This window comes from Trichoplusia ni, chromosome 3 (genome assembly GCF_003590095.1).
Source record: "Trichoplusia ni isolate ovarian cell line Hi5 chromosome 3, tn1, whole genome shotgun sequence".
Lineage (NCBI taxonomy): Eukaryota > Metazoa > Arthropoda > Insecta > Lepidoptera > Noctuidae > Trichoplusia > Trichoplusia ni.
In genome coordinates, this window is record NC_039480.1 from 3,486,603 (window position 1) to 3,507,870 (window position 21,268).

Genomic DNA, 21,268 nt, shown 5'->3' on the forward strand with positions numbered 1-21,268 from the left:
CGCAAATTGCAGTCTGAATGCAGTTGTCACGCAATTCAATTGCAGTCGGCGTGCAATAGGTCAGGGCCCCAATTCTGCTATTTACAATTGCAGATGAATGAATGAAAATTGTCTTAAAATAACACTTTTCGTAATCTCTTAGCATTTTTTCTATACAATAATTGGGAATTTAGTATGGGACGGTACACTCACGGTCAATCGAATGAATTTTCAATTATTGTGCTGGCATAATGCTTAAGAGAATAGGAATGATTACGGATTTAATCCAATTGCCATTCATTCATTGGTCATTGTAAATAACAGAATCGGGGCCCAGTTCTATTGCAGTCGTGTCAATAGGGATGATGACTGGGTATAAAAAGAAAAAATCTCATTAGTCCCTCAGTTAGATAATTGAAAAGTAAGAGACACGTATTTTTTCGTTTTTCAGAAAAACTAGAATTGACAAAGATTGCTTTAAAGTTTAGGAGAGGGGGCTTGTGACGTAACGATAAGGTAAAATTTATACTCAATCGTGACGTTACGCGTAAGTTTCATTCACTGTAATTTGGTCAATTTATGTTTGCGGGACAAATTAAAAAATACGTATCCATTATTATACAAAAAACTACAAGACGGACACTGCAAAAAAATTGTCATCATCCCTATTGCATTCAAACTGCAATTTGCGTTTGGATTGCAGTTGAAATCGGTCTGTCTAGAGCCTTAGTGCAAATCCATATGATTGATACGCGTCAGTTTTCTTGGCAGATTGTATTTTGAGTTTATCTTTCAGCCTTAGAATGCTACCCATGGAATGTATCACTGCCAATAATGTTTATAAATATACGTGATAGAATGTATTTTATTTGTTTTAATTAATACCCCTGTGGTATAATGGGGAAGGTGAGGGATTTTCTGATAATTGAAAACAGAATTTAAAATGTCATAATAAAGTGCTTTGTATTTTTGTTTGGGAGAACTTATTTGGTGGTAAAAAAGGCCCATGCCTTTTTTTCTTTGATTGAAAGGTAAAATTTCTATCTAACACTTAAGATTTTTTCAAAAAAAAAATTGTTTTACAAAAAAAAAGTACCTGAAAAATACTCCTGGTATTTAATCCTTGCATCGCGAGGGTTTTAGCAACACTCAAGTCACATACGGTAAAACGGGGTGAATAGAGAATAGTGTTTTTTAGGGGGTTACATGAATATTTTCTTACATTAAAATGCTTAGACACACTTACTTTATGAAATACTTGTGAGTTTGCGTATAATCTTTATGTTTTGTCAGACGTTAAGTTAAACGTCCAAATTTTAATAAAACCTCTGTTTCTATCCACCCCAAAAAACCCTCTATTCACCCCGTTTTACGGTACGCAAAGACACCCAGACTCGGGACAAGCATTCGTGGATTACACAAATGTTTGTCCTACGCGGGGATCGAACTAACACGTCGCGCCCAGTGGGTTAGGCGGAGTGACCTCCACCGCTCAGCTATCCAAAATTAGCTTCAGTTGTCTCATACAATATTGTACAAGTATTTATTGTAAAGATAATAAATAAAACGCAACAAAATCAGCTGATCAATATATTAAAGACATTCAATTGTTATTGATAAACCGTTGTTGGCACTGATTGTTGTACAGCAGATTGAGAAGTTCCACGTCAGCGGGGCTCAGGTCGTTGCGGTGACCCATCGTGAGCGTACGCTGCCACAGGTGATCCTGGAATCGAAATATAGGAATTAATAGGTTTGGCGTTGTGAACTCAACCACTCTGCTATCGTTGCAGTCATTAAACTTATAACACCCCTATTTTTGCGTCAGGGTTTTTAATACATACTATATTTTTTATAATAATATAAAAAAAAAATACACCCAGACACAGAAAAAATGAATCTCGCTCATCACACAAACATTTGTCCTGGGTGAAATTTAACCCAAGACCACCGGTATAGCAGCCAGGGCCACTTACCACTGGACCAACAGGCCAGTCTAACCAGCCTACCTGTATTGGCTGAACAGTTTGCGCCCCGAGCGAGCAGTCGTTGCACATATAGTTGGCCGGTGCGTGGGTGACGCTGTCGTAATCATACGCAGCTCCCTCGCCCTCCGTGTTCCGAAGCCAGGCCTCCGCTGGCATACGCTCGAGGTAGTGCTCTTTAGCTGTTAGAAAAACAAAGATTTGTAGGAATTTAAATGTGTAGGATCTTTTGAACATTTAGTTTGGACTTCAGGACTTATATATGTCTTAAAGTAATATTATCTAATTTATTTATTTTATGCTAACACTTATTACCAATTACGTTAACACAGAATGAGAAAAAGAATGGTTTCTTAGGTTTACGCGAATGTTAGACATTGAAATGAAACTACTTTTACGGATTTTATCGCGGTTTAATTTTAGATTTTAGTTCCCGACGTTTCGACACCTTTGCAGGTATCATGGTCACGGGCAGACTGAGATGGTGTTCGTCTTATCTTTAAATATCTTTTGTATGTATTTTCCTTCACGGGATGAGATTCGGCCCCCGGTCTTCAATTCTGCTATTTACAATGGCCGATGAATGAATGGAAATTGGATTAAAATTATTGTGTTGAAGAATATGAATTGTGTCATCTTGATCCTCGTTCCTCACAAGGCCAGTTCAAAGAAATACTCTGCCCTAGTAACCTCCTTTAGGGTATTCTCGCATATAAAATTGTCTAGACTTATTGCGACCTCTACGTTAGCTACTTCATCTTCATCTTCTTGCGTTTTTAAAAAAGATATGTGTGTAAAAGCGATAATATAGATACTACAGGATAAATGATTTAATTACTAGTTAAAATCTCAAATTCAAAACACTACTTACTTTTCTGCACATTTCTCCAGTTAACAGTGACGTAATTGTCTCTGTCGAAGCGATTGGACATCATCGGGACGCCAAGTATCCTCAGTAGCAGGTTCAGGGTGTGCCCGCTGTGGCCCGGCGCACCATGTATCATGGACATAAGGGTTACCGTCTAAAAGTGAAAATATGAGCTGGGTCAGAAATGTTTATTTTTATTTTTAAAGAAAATTACACCCGCATTAAGGAATTTAATCCTTATGTCGCGGGGGCTTTCACAAACATTCATGTCTCATACACAAAGACACCCAGACTCAGGACAAGTATCCGTGGTTCACACAAATGTTTGTTTTACGCGGGGATCGAACCTGCGACACGTCACACTATGTGATCGTGACCTCAACCACGCGACAATCCGTGAAGTGAATTGTTTTGAAGTATGTTATTATTAGGGAAATTCGTTTTGAAATAAAACTTCTTTAGTCGTGACTAAGATGTTATTGAACGACAGTGCATCAGAAGTCCGTTAAGGCAATATGGCGTCACATTTCTGTACTATCCGGTTTTTAAATATTTCTGATTTCGTCAATAGATAATTCATATAAAAAGCAATCTTTTTTTTTAATATACATATCACCTGTTCAATGTTAATAAATGTAGGTATGTATGTAGGTGCTATTATAGTCTTAAATTCTTACATGACTTGCAACTGAATTGCCATCTTGTAAAATAACATAGAAGTTTTCCTTCAGTCGCATGTGACAGTTACACGCACTCGCAACCCCGACACAAAGATTTAGATTCTTACTGCGGAAACTTAAATAATATAATAATATATATCCTGGGACAACTCACACACGGTTATCTGATCCCAGGCTAAGCAGAGCCTGTGTTATGGTAACCAGACAACTGATAAACTTACTTATATATTTCTAAATACATACATATTATAGATAAATTACACCCAGACACCAGAACAAATGATCATGCTCATCACACAACATTTGTCCTGGGCGGGAATCGGACCCGCGACCTTCGGTATAGCAGTCAGGGTCACTAAGCACTAGACCAATGGCCCGTTTAATGGAAAAACACCTCAACTCCTACCTGGTTCCCTGCTGTAAACCCAAGGTTGGGCATTTCTTCCCCAGTATCACTGAACCACAGCAGGTTTTTCGGTTTGATCGCGCCATCTTCTGACACTTGCTGGAAAACAACGCAGGTTGACAGCTCGATGGCTGACATGGCGTGCTGGAGAGTCGCGAATTCTGTTGTGCTGTCTGGTAAAAATAGAATTCAAATTACTATGATATTTTCATCATTGTCCTAGACATTTCCCAATTAAGTTGGGGTCGGATTCCAGTCTAATCGGATTCAGTTAGGTACCAGTTTACAAGGAGCGATTACCTATCTGATCTCCTTATTCCAGTTACTGGAAGATATCGCTTTTAGCAATAAGACCGCCATTGTATCCTAACATTGTAGGTTTGTATTAAGAATCACTGCTGCAATTCCATGGTGTACAGTAAAGAATATTCTATTCTATTCTACACTGTACCGCTAGGAAGACTGGTTGTTGGGCTATGGTATTTAACTTAAGAAAATTAATTTATCGGTCTAATAATTTCTTTTTTTTGCGTGCTGTTAATTACCCGAAGTTTTGACTTGGCACTCCAACGTTCGTGCCACTGGTTTATCACTGCTATGTTCGCAGGTGTAATATAATTGTATAAAATTATTTTTCCGCAACTTTCACACAGTTAAATTTGAAAAAAAAGAATTTACATAATCGTTCCATCCAGTATAAAGTTCACACTCACATATCAAGAGGCATCTAATTTTTGAAGTAGGTTGAAGAACAAAAAGAATACTCACGCAAAAACTCATTAACTCCATACATGACGATTCCTAGCGGCCAAAGCTTGTCTTTGTAAAACCGTTCGTTATCAGGAGTGACCTCCATGGTGCCACCATTAGACCGCCTCCTGTCTTGCGGCCGCACCAGCCCGCTGCACTCCTCGTGGTAGTGAGCGTTGATGAAGTTACGATCAGAAGCTGCTAGTATGTTGGGCTGGTTGTCGTTCTGGTGGTACATTGGTTTATTATAGTTATCCTAGTCTTTTTCGCATGTTGAGGTCGGTTTCCAGTCTAACCGGTAAGGCTAGAGACAGATAGATCGCATTTTTACTGCAATCAAACCGCAAATTGCATTTCAAGAGCAGTTTAAATGCAATTGACTCAGCTGCAATAGAACCGTAAGCCAAACCTGAATACAATGCAATAACAGTCGTCTTAACTGCTTTTCCATCTGTCTAGAGCCTAAGAACCAGTATTTCATAAGGGGCGACTGCCTATCTGACTTCCTCAACACAGTTAAAATATACAGTTATACCTGGGCAACACGATACCTCTCAGTCAGAATGGTTGTCAGACTTTCTAGCTTCTGACTACCTGTAACGACTGTCAAAGATGTAAGAATAACAGCCGGGATTCACAAATTAACATGCCCTCCGAAAAACGGAGGAACTCATTATGACATAGGTGGTCACCCATCCACAGTATCAAGTATCGATCAACTTGTGCAGTTTAGCTTAGCCACGAGCTAAATCTTAGGACAGAAAACACTTAACATTATTTTAGTTTTGTTTTGTAGGACTTACCCGTTCTTGGAACTTTCGTAACAGATCATTGCTATTAATTGTAACTGCAAATAAAAGGAAAAAAGGAAATGTATTTTTAACTCAACACTATTAGGTACTTGGATACGGATTTAACATATACTGTCGGAGTGGCAGTTCTATTCATTGTATGGATTTTTATGCACGTGGTACAATTTTGAATTTAAGGCGGACAATGTACCTATCACAGTGACTTTTTTATAGTATGTAGTTTCTTAATTTACGACGTCCGTGGTCGAGTGGCGTATGCACCGGTTTCGAGGTGTAGCTATCTCTGAGGTCCCGGATTCGTTCCCCGGTCGGGTCAATGTAAAAATTTACATTTCTACATGGTCAATGTAAAAATTTACATTTCTACATGGTCAATGTAAAAATTTACATTTCTACATTGTCTCGGGTGGGTGGGTGTTTCTGGGTGTCATCCGGGTGTTTGTGGTACCTTCGTTGTATCTGAATTCCATAACACAAGTGCTTTAGCAACTTACTTTGGGTTCAGAACAATGTATGTGATGTTGTCCGCATTTATATTAAAAAAAAATGAAACACCACTGACAAATGGTGAAGCAAAACATCTTGAGGAAAATTGAATTCCAAATATTTGAATCTGAAATCGCCCGCCGCCGCCGTGGCGATCAATGCTCAACTCTTCCATATACGGGAAGAGGCCTGTGCCCAGCAGTGGGAGGTTTATAAGCTGGTATTAATTAAAAAAACAGGTACAAACGTGGTGCTTCGATGCTGGCTCTCAACATATCAACAATGATTCTTGCAATATCCTTCTCATTTAAACATTTGTAACCGATCGGCATATCCTGTGGACGAATAACGGTTTACTGACTAATCTAACGCGTCTGGAATTTCAGGAGACGATATTGTCGGTAGCGCTTGAGAAAAATCTTTTAAGGTTTAATTAAAAACAGGCTTAACATATTAGGTTTAAGTTACAGGCTGTGGGGTGAATGATCACTGGACTAAAATTCAAAAAGAATAATAACGCCTTTTTGAACTTTTTTTTAACCTGTGTCTGTGGCTTAATACATAAGACACTATGATACGATGGAGAAATTTGATCCCTTGGCCATTGACCTTAAGAAGTTAGTTGTTAAGCAACTTGTGCATTAAACCAGAAGTCGTAGGTTCGAGTCCTAGTCTAAAATTTTACTTTTCCATTACATTATTTGCATTCAAGTACATAAGTTATCCAATTCGCAGGATTTTCTGTGTATGTTTATATTATATATTTTTTAATTTATGACGCGATTATTTTCAAAACTTCTTTCAATTTTAATAACGACTCCCGCATTAAGGAACATCATGTGTCGCGGAAATATCATAAACGTTAATTTCACATGTACAAAAACACCCCGAAAATTAAAAAACACACAGTTAAGTACCTAGATGGCGCCACAAACGCTTGACCTTACCACAACACTCCCAGTATAATCGTATTGCTCTGGAGGGCAAGTCTTCCTTTTTTCTGGATTGCTAATATACAGAATCTTCTCACTGTCTGTAGCTGTGTAATTGAGCGGCGTATTGAAGAATTTCACGCAAACTTCCTTCTCAATGCGGTCTAGGGCTGAGACGATCATGTCTTGAGAGTGTGGGTCTAAAAAGAGTTTGTTTTTTGTTAAGACTTAAGCATTAATAAATTAAGTTCTTGTTTAGCGGGGGTTTGTAAAAGTATTCAAGTCTCACAAAGACACCTAGACTCAGAACAAGCATTCGTAGATCACGCAAATGCTTGTCCAAGGCGCGGATCGAACCGCGAGACGTCAAGTTCTGTGGGTTTAGCGTAGTGACATCAACCACTCGGCTATCCGCCAATCGATAGCCGTTAAGACAACTTGTTTTTTGAAAATAAAACATTTTTTTCATTTTCATCCGTGCAGTCTAGGCATTTCTAAAATACTACTGACAAACGGCGCAAGTAAAACATCGTGAGGAAACATGGATTCGGAATTAGCGTGATGATCGATGCTTAAAACCTTCCTTATACCGGGAGATGCCTGTTACCAGCTGTGGCCTGTGGGACGAATATAGGCTGGTACAGGAATATACGCTAGTATCTAATAAAGTTCAGAGCTCTTCAAGAGAATTTGCGTCGTCTAGGCCTTATGAAATCTTTGGTAAAATGGCATTAGGCGAAAAGAACAGGATTGAAGAATTGTTTTATCATAACTTCCTAGAATTCATACTTTTGCCGACTACGCGTATTTATCAGGAACACCCGACTTTTTAAAACTAGTCTAGTAATCTTGGTTATTAGAGTGTTCTAATGCGGTTTCCGTTTTTCGCAGCCGTAGCCGTATATTGTCTTTTTTTGATGGTAGAAAAGGCTAGGATATTTGAATCAATACATTTTGTATTCGGGCATAAGTCCAATAATGCTTACCATAATCCTTCTTATTGATGGCATAATGCACAACGCCTTTGCTCCACAGTTTTCCCTCGCCATAATGAATTAAAAATATAAAACCAAAAACACACGCTACATGCAGACGCATATTTAAATTCCGAACTTATTTATTACGGAATTGCTTATCACGTTTCGGTTTTGCATTTACGGTACTTTTTATTATAAGATGTCGTAAAATATTAATTTCAATATTTGGTTTACTATCTTGCTTACCTTGAATTTGAAAATTTCTAACTACGCGCAATTTGTTACGTACTGATAGAATGGTAAACACGGCTATCGTGGCGTTTTTAAAACGGTTTACCTCTTGTCTTGTCTATAAATACACGAATGGAGTATGTACCAGATTAGGGGGGAAAACCCAATAAACTAGTCACTAAAAATATTCCTAAATCTGAAGTTTTGAAGATTATTTTTAGGGGAAGTAACCTACTCTCATATTACATAAAAGAAGCAGTTATTTGATATTACGGTAAAACATAAGATTTTCGGAAAACGCTTAATAGTTAATAGAATATGCGATACTAGAAAACGGTGTTCCTTATTATTTAATCTATCACAGTAGCTATCAGATATAGTGGTTTTTAAAATTCAAATAAGTTCCATTCGCTAAGTTACCATTAATATTTGAGCAGGTGCTTGACAATAATTTCTATACATACCACAATACAAAAATATCTGAATACTTTTGTAAATGTAACTACGCAGCAAACGTTCTTACCGTTTTACACCGAGTTTTACCTTATAACCCGTACAGGATTGCTCTTGAAGTAAACATAATTATTAGATGATGGTGAGTTTCTAGCCTAGTAAGAAACTAGTCAGTCATTGAGTATAGTACGCAACTAGTCGGTGTTTCTTTGAGCCTATTACGAAACTACTAGATAGTTGTCTTGAGCAAAATTAGTGCCTCCCGGTCCAGTGTTCACTAGTGGGTTTTCTAACAGTCGTGTGGTATATTGTAAATTTATTATGTTTCATAATATACAAATAGATATAACCTAAGATTAAAAACAATGTAGAAATATCACATTTTTAGTATCACAGATGAAGTTCTAAATTTGTTACAACTTATTTCTTACTTTTCGACACCAACTTTCATTTGAGATCGCTTGTCATACATATTAAAATGATTATTATTTTTATTCTAATTCGTGTGCACTTTTTCCTTGCATATAATATTGCAAATTGATTTTCCCTATAGATATTTGAATACAAATAAGGCATCGAAGAAAGACGATTTCGCCTTTGTCTCTATGAGAGAGACAAAAAGTGTTTTAAACTTGTTTCGTAGACTACTTAAAGGATTATTTGTCAAAAAACTGTTCGGTCCGTCAGATAGATTTCCAAAAAATATTGCATATGCATTTTTTATCTCGTAAACAAAGAATGATAGATACAGAGAATAGAACATAGATAAGAATGATGAGATACAGTGATTTAAAATCTCGTGTGACGTCACTTACCAGTACGCTTTTTACTAGCAAGTGATGTTAATAGCCCCCACTACCATACATTACATCATCTTAAGTGATTTTATCCTTACTTTTTATTGATGTGAAAAAAATACATATTCAACATTTTTCAAAAATCTATCTGACGATTAAACAGTTGTATTATTACGGTACGCGTACACTAAAACCGATTTTGTCGGCCGATGGCGGACAGAACTACCCGGACGAGTAGCTCGGACGTTCAACTGAATACACTGCAGACGATAACGGCCGTTGTCGGTGGAACTTATGAAGTCTGAACTGTAAAGAGACTGGCTGTGAAGAAGCCGGTAAAACTGACCAAAAAATCCAAACACGTTCAGACTCGTCAGTAGATCGCCCGTTTTCGGGCGTCATCGGACGACGTCGGTAGATGACTCGGCCGATGACGCCCGAGCATACTTCGGCCGATGGCGGATTCGGTGTACGCCTACCGTTACATTTAGGGCAGATTTTTCAATCGCCAAATAACTTCTATTCGACGAATATGTTTGACGTTTTGACAGATATCGTATAGAAAATATGTCAAACGGCCATATTTATTCTTCAGATAAAAGTTATCTGACGATTGAAAAATCGGGTCTTTTTCAAATACCTGCTTGAAGATCAAAAGTTCATAAAATCTTAATTATAAACACTTAAAACTAGACAATCTTCTTTCTTGAGGTACATAAATGAAACGCATCTGAAATTAAGTGTAGTCAATCTTTAGTTCGCTTAACATCTAGTTACATTGTGGTCCAAATGAGGGTAGTTCGGTAATTTTAAAACATCAATTTGAAGGGTATTCTGTCTATTTTCTGTTGTCTCGAATATTATTTAGACATTCCTTTAGTAGATATAAATACTAATATAAGAATATGCTGTTGGAAACCGTTTCTATCACATTTTTGCAAAATTATGTTTATTATAAATATAAGATCCCACGAAAACGCATGAAATAAACGCTTAATACTCAGTGTTATACTCCAAAACAATTCTGTCAACTAGCTGAGGTGGACGAAGCGGGGTCCTGCATTCTAATTCGACCTTCTCAACAACGTTAAATTGAAAGTGTTTTCGGGGTAGACAAACAAGCGACTTAGTTTCAAAATTACTGAAATACCCTTTACAAAATTTGAGATAATGATAAAAACATTTAGGTTTTAAATCAGTCGATAATTCGACTCATTAACTCATATATAAGGTAACACAATACCCGATACCCTATGTTTGTGGACTCCTAAGCGTGTGATATAGTCACCGGCACGGATGTTGAGCGCTGACCTTGACCTGCGCAGAAGTGATTGTTTGTGTCCCTTTTGCGGTATGAAGTGAGGCGCGGGGCGGACTACAGCAGGGAGTGTGTCGCAGCGCATCGCGTCCTAGCCGACATGAGGGATTGGTTGAAATTCGTTGTTTGCTGCAGTTGCATGCAGCTTAAGACGACGAGTACGCACAATTGATTGGCGTTTTATTTTACGATGCGCAAAGCGATTCCCCTTCCGCCGAGCGCTCAAGATCCGTGCCGGTAACTATACCAACCTCTATGAGTGTATATGGGGGTATTCAGGTGAACCACACGCTAAGGAGAGGTGAGACTTGTGTTACCTCACATATAGACTGAAAATATTAACTTCTCCTCTAACACAGTTTGAAGTTACACCAGAATACAAAACACTATTTAACCGCCTTCTAACATACTTATATTAACTATTATTACACACTTTACAATTTTATTTAGAAACATAGATTATTGAGTGGGTGGAGTGTTTATGTTTTAATATCAACTTAATGGGATTGGTTTTTTCGTTATTTACTTGTCTGATTTGCATTGTTTGCTTCTTAGTCATGCCTGCATACATGAGGTTATAACCTGAGATATAAGCTAAATGGAATTAAAAATTTTAGAGGGCATAAATCTTTTCCCTGTTTTTGCACATCACTTTTATTAATCATAGCGAGATGGTATACATCCTATACCCTTAACAAAGAAGCTATCTAACACAGAAATATTATTACAAAACAGACCAGTAGTTCCCGAGACCATTATTCAATCATTTTGTTGTGGCAAATACAACAAAATTCTTGGATAATGATTTGTCAGAAACAGTTCACATAAGAAAAAATGAAAAATTAAGAATACTTAACCACCATATTAAGTAATCCTGACTTCTGTTACGATAGTGATTTGTTGGATCCCCAATAATATAAAGGCACCGGAAACGGGACTTACGTTATCACGCGGGTGAAACCGCGGGGCATAGCTAGTCATATATAAAGTTAATACCACACAAACAAACACTCCACACACTCACAAATCTCCACCCAATCGTTTGGGTTTAAAAGTAATATTAAGTTTCTCTCACATATACACAAAGTTGAACCGACAGAGGCTCTGTGATAACGATGAGATGATGGGGCCATAACCCTGAGCATTATCATACAATTCGAAGAGAGGTGCAGCAACCAGTTTGTAGTTCTTGGGCACTGCGAATAAGGCTCTGTCTTGTAATTGAACTAAGAAAAGGCGCTTGTGCTCTTTTGGTTTCGTGATGTGTGGCGGTATGTAGGGATATTGGGGCGGCTCGAAGTTTGGACGCCACCAGTTACCTGAAATAATGATTTTGGTAATAAGTGTTTGTGATATAATCCTTGTTGTTTGTTGTTCACATTTTTCTTTTTTGCTTTCAGCTTAAGAGAAAACAAAGATGTTTTCGGGTGTGAAATCATTAGAATAGTGGCTAAGACAAGGTAAATGAAGCATCAGTCGTCTGGCAGTGGAAGGACAAAGGAGTCTTTGGGTTGCACAAAAAGGAGTGTCAGACTCTTACTGCCTAAAACTTCCTTCCTTTTCCCATCATGTACCGGGGTCTCAGTAACCCTTTCGGACGATCCAGCTGCCCCAACAGGCATCAGCCCTAATGCGCTCAGAGCGATTTCTCATACTAACCATGAGTTTACTAATTATCTTACCTATAGTATCCTCGATGAGCCACTCCTGCTTAACACCGTCCTGTCTGCCGAGGGTCTCCGTCAGGAGCCTCTTCAAACCCTCAATCTCATCCTGAAAGGGTTGAACATAATTTTATAAGTTTAAATTCTAGCTTGAGCTTTAGATATTAGGTCAACTGCGAGTCTGAGTTACACACCAAATGTTCAGACTAAAGTCTTCCACAGTACTATTTATAAATAACTTGAAATAAACGTTTAAATAAACTTAAACGCTGTTGCCCGCGACTTCGTCCCCGTGGGTAGAAGATATAAGTTATGATTTATACCTGCCCTGTTTTTTCCACATTTTCCATTGTATCTTCGCTAATATTAGTCGCATCGTGATGGTATATAGCCTAAAACCTTCCTCGATGAATGGTCTATTCAATACAAAAATATTTTTTCAATTTGAACAAGCGCTTCCTGAGATTAATGCATTCAAACAAACAAACAAACTCTTCAGCTTTATATATTATTATAGATTATAGATATAGATGAACTTTTTAACACTGTCCCACTAGTCCACCATAACACACATAGTACAATGGAGAAATTTGAACCTTAGGTCAGTGACCTTGTTAATTTAGTTGTAAAATAAACTGGTACATACAACCAAGTCGCAGGTTTCGTAATCAGCAGGTTTTGTATCTTTGTTTTGAACTTAAATTATTTAGTATTGAATCCTATATTACTTGTAACTAGAGTCTGTAATGTAACATTTTAAAAGTGCCTGAGAAATAGCCTATTTGAAATTAAAACTTTTTGATTTTGACTTCAATAAGGAACAGCCTATGACTTTAACACAATTTCCTCACCTCTCCAGGGTTGAGCTCTCCTCCGGGCAGCTTGAAGAATGCTGTCCCGAGCTGTAGCAACAGCACATGAGGTAGACCATGTTCATGTACTAGGAGAACTCCTTCCACTGACCTGAAGACGCATACCAAAAAATATTTCAATTTCATTCAATCATTTATTCAGATAAGGTTTATAAAATCTTTTGTTGAGTAACGAAGTAAGTTACATTATGTAGCTTGTGAGTGTAGACTCATTATTATTATTTATAATGATTATGATTATTGTGAATTTTTTTAGCAAAAATCAATTATCTGGCTTCAAATTTAATTCGATTCGAATCTTCTGTTGGAAATCGCCAATGAATTAGTACAAATTTGACTGATTAAACTAGGAAAACGTTAAAAAGAGGAACAGTCTAGGCTTGAGATTTTGAGAAATAAAACAAAATATTGAATTCTTCTTCTTATCTAATCACCACAATTTATTACTCGTTAAAAGTCATCTCCAACCTTCGTATACTTCATAAATACACCATTTATCAAGAGTTTGTTGACAAATTCATACAAATACTCAAAAACTAACCTCCTCATTCCGATTTTCGAAAACTCCTCCCGCATCCTCTGAAACCTGGCGGGAACTGACGCATCCTTCTCGAATAGAGGCTCCTTTGTCCCAAAAGTGTAATTAGTAAGAGGATATAAGTTTATTGTCCTATTCAATGTTACGCTAGGCGCTGGGCCTTGGCTATTCTGATGCTGAAGACCGGGTCTTGCCGGCCACTGTTTATTGCCTGGAGCGCCTTGTACTGCAGCCATTATGGAGTACTAACACTTTTTAGCAGTAATTATTTATTGTAACGAGTAATGTACACGTGATAACAGTTTAATTGCAAGCAGAAAATGCTACAGCAATAACGCCAAACAAGCGGCGGCCATTAAGGTTGCGATAGTGATGTGAGCCTAACCGGCACGTCGGTATATCAATGACGGTATTTTTTAACGGTTATCTTAATTACATTTTATAACTTTACTAACAGATATGAAATAGACAATTGCTTGATGTATTAAATCTAAAAACAGGATTGGTTTTATTACAATGTTCTAAAACAAAACTAATTTTCCAAAAAGATTTTTAGTCGATTTCCAAAAACCGCTACTGTTGCATAGATATTCCCACAAAATGTCAAAATTTGACATAAACTTTATGTCATAAAGTTCGAGTTCGGTCATCCAATGTTGTTTTTGTGATATTTTTCTCATTTATCGTTAGTATTATTGTTTCTATTTCCATTAAGAATGTCTCAACAATTAGAATTATTGACGGAGAATCCAACACAATGGACGCCTGTATCATTATTAACACCGGAAATACAGAAAAAGGAAATCAAACCATTTGTCATTTGTAAGTTTTCTCTTGAAATTAAAATCAAGTTAATTAAGCTTAATATTTACATGACAAAATCTAAGATGTGCTCCAAAATGCTTTTGCTATTAATTTTCATAATAATTAGGCATACAATTTCAAAAAAACCTAATCAAAGAGAAAAGTAAAATAAAAGCTAGATGTTTATTTTTTCTAAATGCTTCTGCCCCACTTTAAGGCAAAGGCCTTCAATATTCTACTGTAGAAGACTATACTGTTTCAGTTATTGATCAAATAAATGCATATTTTCATTTTACATGTATAAGTTACTGTTAGAACTATTTATATTATTTTGAGACCTTTATCATTTCAATAAACTATTATGAAGAGATAACTTGATGGGGTCGTTACCCAGCTATACTAATATATAAAGCTGAAGAGTTTGTTTGTTTGTTTGAACACGCTAATCTCAGGAACTACTGGTCCAAATTGAAAAAATATTCTTGTGTTGAATAGACCATTCATCGTGGAAGGCTTTAGGCTATAAACCATCACGCTGCGACTAATAGGAAAATGTGAAAAAAATCAGGGCCGGTTTAAATCATAACTTATATCTTCTACCCACGGGGACGAAGTCGCGGGCAACATCATTTCTAAAAGATTACACTGGAACACAGATCTAACATGCAGAAACATTGTTGAGAAAAAATATAAAATATGATGGGAAATCTACCAATGGTCACTCATCTCTACCCTATGGGAGACAAACGAAGGAGACAAAGTAGACTCATCATAAAACAAATGTTGCGATATATATTTATTTATTATATTTTCTGAATTACAGTGGCACTGAAAGAGTTGGAAGGCAACCCGGACAGCAGGACCTCTAGTCTGATGAACACGGACAAGTTCTCAGCGGTGAGGGAGATTGTGAGGCACTTCGCGAGACTACGGTCAGCGACTAAAGAGCCGTGGGGTCAGGAGGATGTGCAGACCTTCTTAGAGGGATTGAGGTGGAATAAGATTATAATTCATGTTCAAACCTCCTTTGTCACATAGAACTATTATTTCTAAAGTAGTTTTTAATTCATTTGCTACCCTCCTTTGACACTTTAAACTATTAATTTATGTAGTACCAATAGGGATGATGACTGGGTATGGAAAGAAAAAAGTTTCTGTTGGCTCAGCGACCCAAATTGTGTCTTGGCCTCTAATACGAGAGAACGCCACCTTACCAGATAATTAATAAATATATATTTATTAATTATCCGCGTATTTTTTGCCTTTTAATGAACAATAAATAAATAATTACAAAAACTGCTTAGAAATTTAAGAGCTTGTGACGTAATGGCTTCTCAAAATTTATACATAGAAGTGATGTCACGTTTCGGTTCCATTCACTGGACAAAATGATGTTTGCGGGACAAAATAAATCTTAATCATGAGCTGACGCATTTGGGTCGCGAGTCAAACGTTCGCTTTCTACTCGGCAATCCCGATAAGACGCGTGACTGAACAGTTGCATCGTTTAACAGACTGTCCTGTTGGTCTAGTGGTTAGTGACCGTGACTGCTATACCGGAGGTCGTGGGTTCGATTCGCACTCAGGACAAATGTTTGCGTGATGAGCACGATCATTTCTTCTGTGTCTAGTTGTAATTTTATCAGTTGTCTAGTAGTCATAATACAAGCTTTGCTTAGTTTGCAGTTTGAGACATTTAATGATGAATTATCCTCACTAAAGTTACTATGTATATAAAAAAAATATGTCTTTCCAGGTTTTCCCCAGACTGCGTCACAGAGTTTACAACCCTACTATGTACAGAGAAGATGTATGAAAACATTCCACTCCACCTGAGAGTCAAACCAGGACTGGTCAGCCTGCAGTGGAAAATTGACATATCGTTAAGGTAAATATTACGTAACTTTTATACTCATAGGCCTCGAGTAGCTCGTGGCTAAGCTATAACCGCATAAGTGAATCGATCACAGGTTAAGCTATGCTTGACGCGGTTGGTCCGTAGATGGGTGACCATCTTTGTCATAACGAGTTCCTCCGTGTTTCGGAAGGCACGTTAAATTGTGGGTCCCGGCTGATATTCCTACATCTTTGACAGTCGTTACAGGTAGTCAGAAGCTTGAAAAAGTCTGACAACCAGTCTAACCAAGGGGTATCGTGTTGCCCAGGTAACTGGGTTGAGGAGGTCAGATAGGCAGTCGCTCCTTGTAAAACACTGGTACTTAGCTGAAACCGGTTAGACTGGTAGCCGACCCCATCATAGTTGGGAAAAGGCTAAGCCAATAATGAGGCCCAGGGCCCCAATTCTGCTATTTAAAATGGCCGATGAATTAATGAAATTTGGCTTAAAATGACAATTTTCGTTTCATCTTAAGCATTTTTCTACACAATAATTGGAAATTCAGTGTGGGACGCTAAATTCAAGGTCAATACAATTGAGTTATTGTATATTGCTTAAGAGAATAGTAATAATTTCGAATTTAATTCAATTGCCATTCGTTCATCGGCCATTGTAAAATAGCAGAAACGGGGCCTAGATAGATAGATAGAATATTCTTTATTGCACACCACATAATTATAGGATTGGATAGAAATAAATAGTTACATGGTGCCACAATGGGCGGTTTCATCGCTAAAAGCGATCTTTTACAGACAATCTTTGTATAGACTAGATTCAGAAGCAGCATTCGTGGTACACAGTCTAGAATCTAGACAGGGTAGGCGAACCTTTATGCATCAACGTGCCATTTTTTCTAAAAAAAAGTTTAATGGGATCATTCGCAAATAATTTTGTCTTTCTGATTATTTGCAAAATAATAATTATAAATACTATCAAATTGATCGTCTTAAAATACCTAATTCTGCGACGTGCTCAAAATATTGTGTCGCGTGCCATTGGTTCGCCTACCCTGGTCTAGGTGTTCAATAAATTGATTGTATGAAGTCGCATGTTCAAACTCAGGAAAGTAGAAAATAGTATTATTTTTTAATACTCTTCTACCGTTAATAATCGTAACTGCGAATTCATTAACTCGAAATTGGGTCATATAGTTCTCTAAAAGTATTGGATATGTATTTTTTTACACTCGCTTTGTTTCTCGAGACGTTATTTACCAGTACGCTTAAACCGACAAGTGCCGTTATGACTTGATATTTTTGCGTACCCCTACATCCATACTTATTTTGTTACCGAGTTAAAAGAAAACAGATCCCATATTTCTGATGGAGAAATCCAATTTTTGTCTCATACTCTATTGTGAAAGTAGAGTGATCTATCTTCCTGAAGAAGTGGCTTTTGTCTAGCTTAACAAATAATAACCGTAGAAGTTAGCTAGTCAAGTCTGACAACCAGTCCGACTAAGGGTTATCGCGATCATCTTCATCACTATGTTATCATTATCCTTTCTCAACTATCTTGGGGTCGGCTTCCAGTCTAACCGGATTCAGCTAAGTACTAGTGTTTTACAAGGAGCGACTGCCTATCTGACCTCCTCAACCCAGTTACCAGGGCAACACGATACCAATACCGGTTGTCAGACTTTCGAGCTTCTGACTACCTGTAACGACTGTAGAAGATGACGTGATCGATTCACTTATGCAGTTATAGCTTAGTCACGTTACTTTGCATAAAACTATATTTTAAATAATAATTCTTATTACTTTTACTCATGCTCCTTCTTGAAGACGCTGGTAAGTTCTTTAGTTGTGAGAGATATAATATTTCTTTAATGGCAGCCATATTTTCTTATGTTAACGAATGGTTCATGTAAATAAAACTCTTGACTGCTTGGATAGCTGTGTGGTATAGATTGTCAATCCAAACCCACAGCGCGAAGTATTGGTTCGATTTTGGCGTAGGACAAGCATTTGTGTGAACCACGAATGCTTGTCCTGAGTCTGGGTGTCTTGTGCTTGTGACTTAAATGTTTGTGAAGCACCCCGCGATACAAGGCCGTAAACCGTCAATTGTATATTTATTTATATCCTTTACATTTTATTTAAAGAAACCGTGTCCTGTACTAAGAAATACAATCCTTAGCAAGTCACATGCACAAAGACACCTAAACAGTGCAGGGAAATATCAATAACTTTTAAGTCTGGTTTTAATTTATTCTATAAATATATTTAATTATAATATTGTATATTCCCAGCCAATCAACAATAGCAGCTGAAAAACCGTCGCCGCAACGTTCAAAAGAAATTATGCATCGTGACACCTACATTATTTTAACATTACAGCTAACAGACGGACGAACCCTCATGTACAGATTATCTATTCATAAATTCCATGAGCTAAGGTTTACTATAGCGAGTGCCTTAAAAAGTATAATTGTTCTAGAAAGAAGAAAATGTATGAAAAAAGAATGACATAAGTTTTCTTGGGGTTGACAACCCCTGACATGTATTTAGTCGATTTTTTCGGTTATGTTTAGTCGATTTTATAAGGGATTTGAATTAAATTGTTTTGAAACGGATTTATTTGCTTTGATATGTTTTAAAGACGTATTTTAAGGGTGTGTTGCGTCACGTCAGAGGTCTAAGGGCGGTTTAAACTCTGACACCAGGTTGTACATCAACCATACGATAAGAATAATTTCGAAACTATGATTTCATGAAATTGCGATGATATCCGTTTTAAAATAGTTTTATTTTAATGTCTAACTTATGACTTAAATCAAAGTTGCCTTTTGTTGAGTTTTTGAATTATATCAATGATTAAAATTATAAGATATTTATTTTTAAACGCTTATCTTAAGCTGTATATTCTAAAGATGCGCAATCCAAGCAAAATCAACCTCTCTATACTGTATTCAACCAACTTTAGAAAGAAGGTGGTTCTCAATTCGTCTGTAGATTGTTTTTCATAACTTTGGGCTCAATGAACCAATAGGGATGATGACTGGGTATAAAAAGAAAAATCTCATTCGTCCCTCAGTTAGATAATTGAAAAGTATGAGACACGTATTTTTTCCTTTTTCAGAAAAACTAGAATTGACAAAGATTAACTGCTTTAAAGTTTAGGAGAGGGGGCTTGTGACGTAACGATAGAGTAAAATTTATACTCTATCGTTACGTCACGCGTAAGTTTCATTCGCTGTAATTTGGTCAATTTATGTTTGCGGGACAAATTAAAAAATACGTATCCATTATTATACAAAAAACTACAAGACGGACACTGCAAAAAAAATTGTCGTCATCCCTATTTTGTTGATTATTTTTTCAACTAATGTAAAATTGCTGTCATTAGCCATACAAGTTTTATTAAGTATCATTCAGTGGTTTTTATTTAAAGCTAATTTTATGATCTTTGTCTAAAACCTCAATTAAAAAAAATCCCGCGTCAGAAACAAATGTAAAATAACAATAATGATTACCAAATCGGATATACAAATGAAATGTATCAGACGTTTATTTATTCAATATGTGTTTGTATAAAAAGACACACCAAGATTGTTTACTTTTTTTAAGGCCCCACTTTTCAATCGAGGAATAAATATGGCCGTTTGACATATTTCCTATACAAAAGCTGTCAAAACGTCAAACATTCGAATAAAAGTTATCTGGCGATTATCGTTGTCATAATAACTTTGATTCCTAATTAGAATCACAAATGTTTTCGAAATAAGGTCAAAAGCAATATTCATGTTCAATATAATAGGGATGAGGCCTGGGTTTAAGAGAAAAAAACTTTTAAATCCGTCAGATTGATAATTAAATAATATTTGACACGCATTTTTGTCTTTATCAGAATAACGAAAATTGACAAAGAGACCTTGTAATATTTATATACAATCGTGACGTTCCGCGTAAGTTCCATTCACTGTAATTTGATATTATTTTTTTATATTCCACAACGCCATCTAGTCTCAAACTAAGCAGAGCTTGTATTATCAGTACTAGACGACTGATAAACATACTTATATAGTTCTAAATACATACATAATATAGATAAATTACACCCAGACACAGAACAAATGATCATGCTCATCATATAAACATTTGTCCTAGGTGGGAATCGAACCCACGACCTCCGGTATAGCAGCCAGGGTCACTAGCCACTATACCAACACGCCCCAACCAATTTATGTTTGGGGGACAAGATAAAAAACACGTATCCATTATTATTCATTAAACTAACTGATGGACATTTGGGCGTGCAGTTTGGGAGGCCTATGTCCAGCAGTGGACGATTATGAGCTGATGATGATGATGAAGTGATGGACGGGGAATAAACAAAATTGTCTTCATCCCTATTATATAACGTTTTATCGGTGCTCACGTTTTGATGTTGTTGCTAGCACGATTGTATCACACTTATGAAGGCGGAAGTTTGCAAGATATATAGTTTATTTCTCTCACTCTTAAACGGCTTGACTTATTATAACAGACAATAGGTCTAAATCTCTGGTTGTTTGACTAACAATGTCTAATGAGTTCGTTAGAAAAAACACCGTTTCTGTATTTTGTCTCGTCAACAAAATATTAAGTTGTGACGTGCCGTTATTAGTTCTTTATAAAATGACATATCTATATATTTTTTGAAACCTACCGAACGCATTAATTAGATATTTTTTGTCAAATTCTTCACGATCAAATCAAATGGCCGAGATTTTGTTGTCCATGTAGAAATATAAATCATAAATCGTCGAGCTAAAGACGAAATTTGCTTAATTAATTCTGTAGTGTTACACTGCACTGTTATAAAATTAAGCAATTTA

General features: G+C 36.7%; 3 protein-coding genes across 3 annotated transcripts; 1 reads left to right on the forward strand and 2 right to left on the reverse strand.

Annotated features, from left to right (window-relative positions):
* Positions 1-1,457: 1,457 nt before the first annotated feature.
* LOC113508921 lies at positions 1,458-10,734 on the reverse strand. Its single transcript, XM_026892101.1, has 9 exons — positions 7,885-10,734; positions 6,914-7,098; positions 6,214-6,301; positions 5,472-5,515; positions 4,687-4,894; positions 3,919-4,091; positions 2,836-2,986; positions 1,989-2,146; positions 1,458-1,705 (listed from the first exon to the last, which is right to left on the reverse strand). Exons 1-9 carry the CDS (start codon positions 7,994-7,996, stop codon positions 1,583-1,585), a joined length of 1,242 nt encoding a protein of 413 aa, XP_026747902.1. The 5' UTR covers positions 7,997-10,734; the 3' UTR covers positions 1,458-1,582.
* Positions 10,735-11,184: 450 nt separating this feature from the next.
* LOC113508922 (cleavage and polyadenylation specificity factor subunit 5) lies at positions 11,185-14,121 on the reverse strand. Its single transcript, XM_026892102.1, has 4 exons — positions 13,752-14,121; positions 13,190-13,301; positions 12,357-12,447; positions 11,185-11,993 (listed from the first exon to the last, which is right to left on the reverse strand). The coding sequence occupies exons 1-4, from the start codon at positions 13,982-13,984 to the stop codon at positions 11,746-11,748; spliced, it is 684 nt and encodes a 227-aa protein (XP_026747903.1). The 5' UTR covers positions 13,985-14,121; the 3' UTR covers positions 11,185-11,745.
* Positions 14,122-14,352: 231 nt separating this feature from the next.
* Positions 14,353-19,340, forward strand: LOC113508923. Its single transcript, XM_026892103.1, has 4 exons — positions 14,353-14,570; positions 15,376-15,544; positions 16,309-16,440; positions 18,701-19,340. Exons 1-4 carry the CDS (start codon positions 14,465-14,467, stop codon positions 18,915-18,917), a joined length of 624 nt encoding a protein of 207 aa, XP_026747904.1. The 5' UTR covers positions 14,353-14,464; the 3' UTR covers positions 18,918-19,340.
* Positions 19,341-21,268: the final 1,928 nt, after the last annotated feature.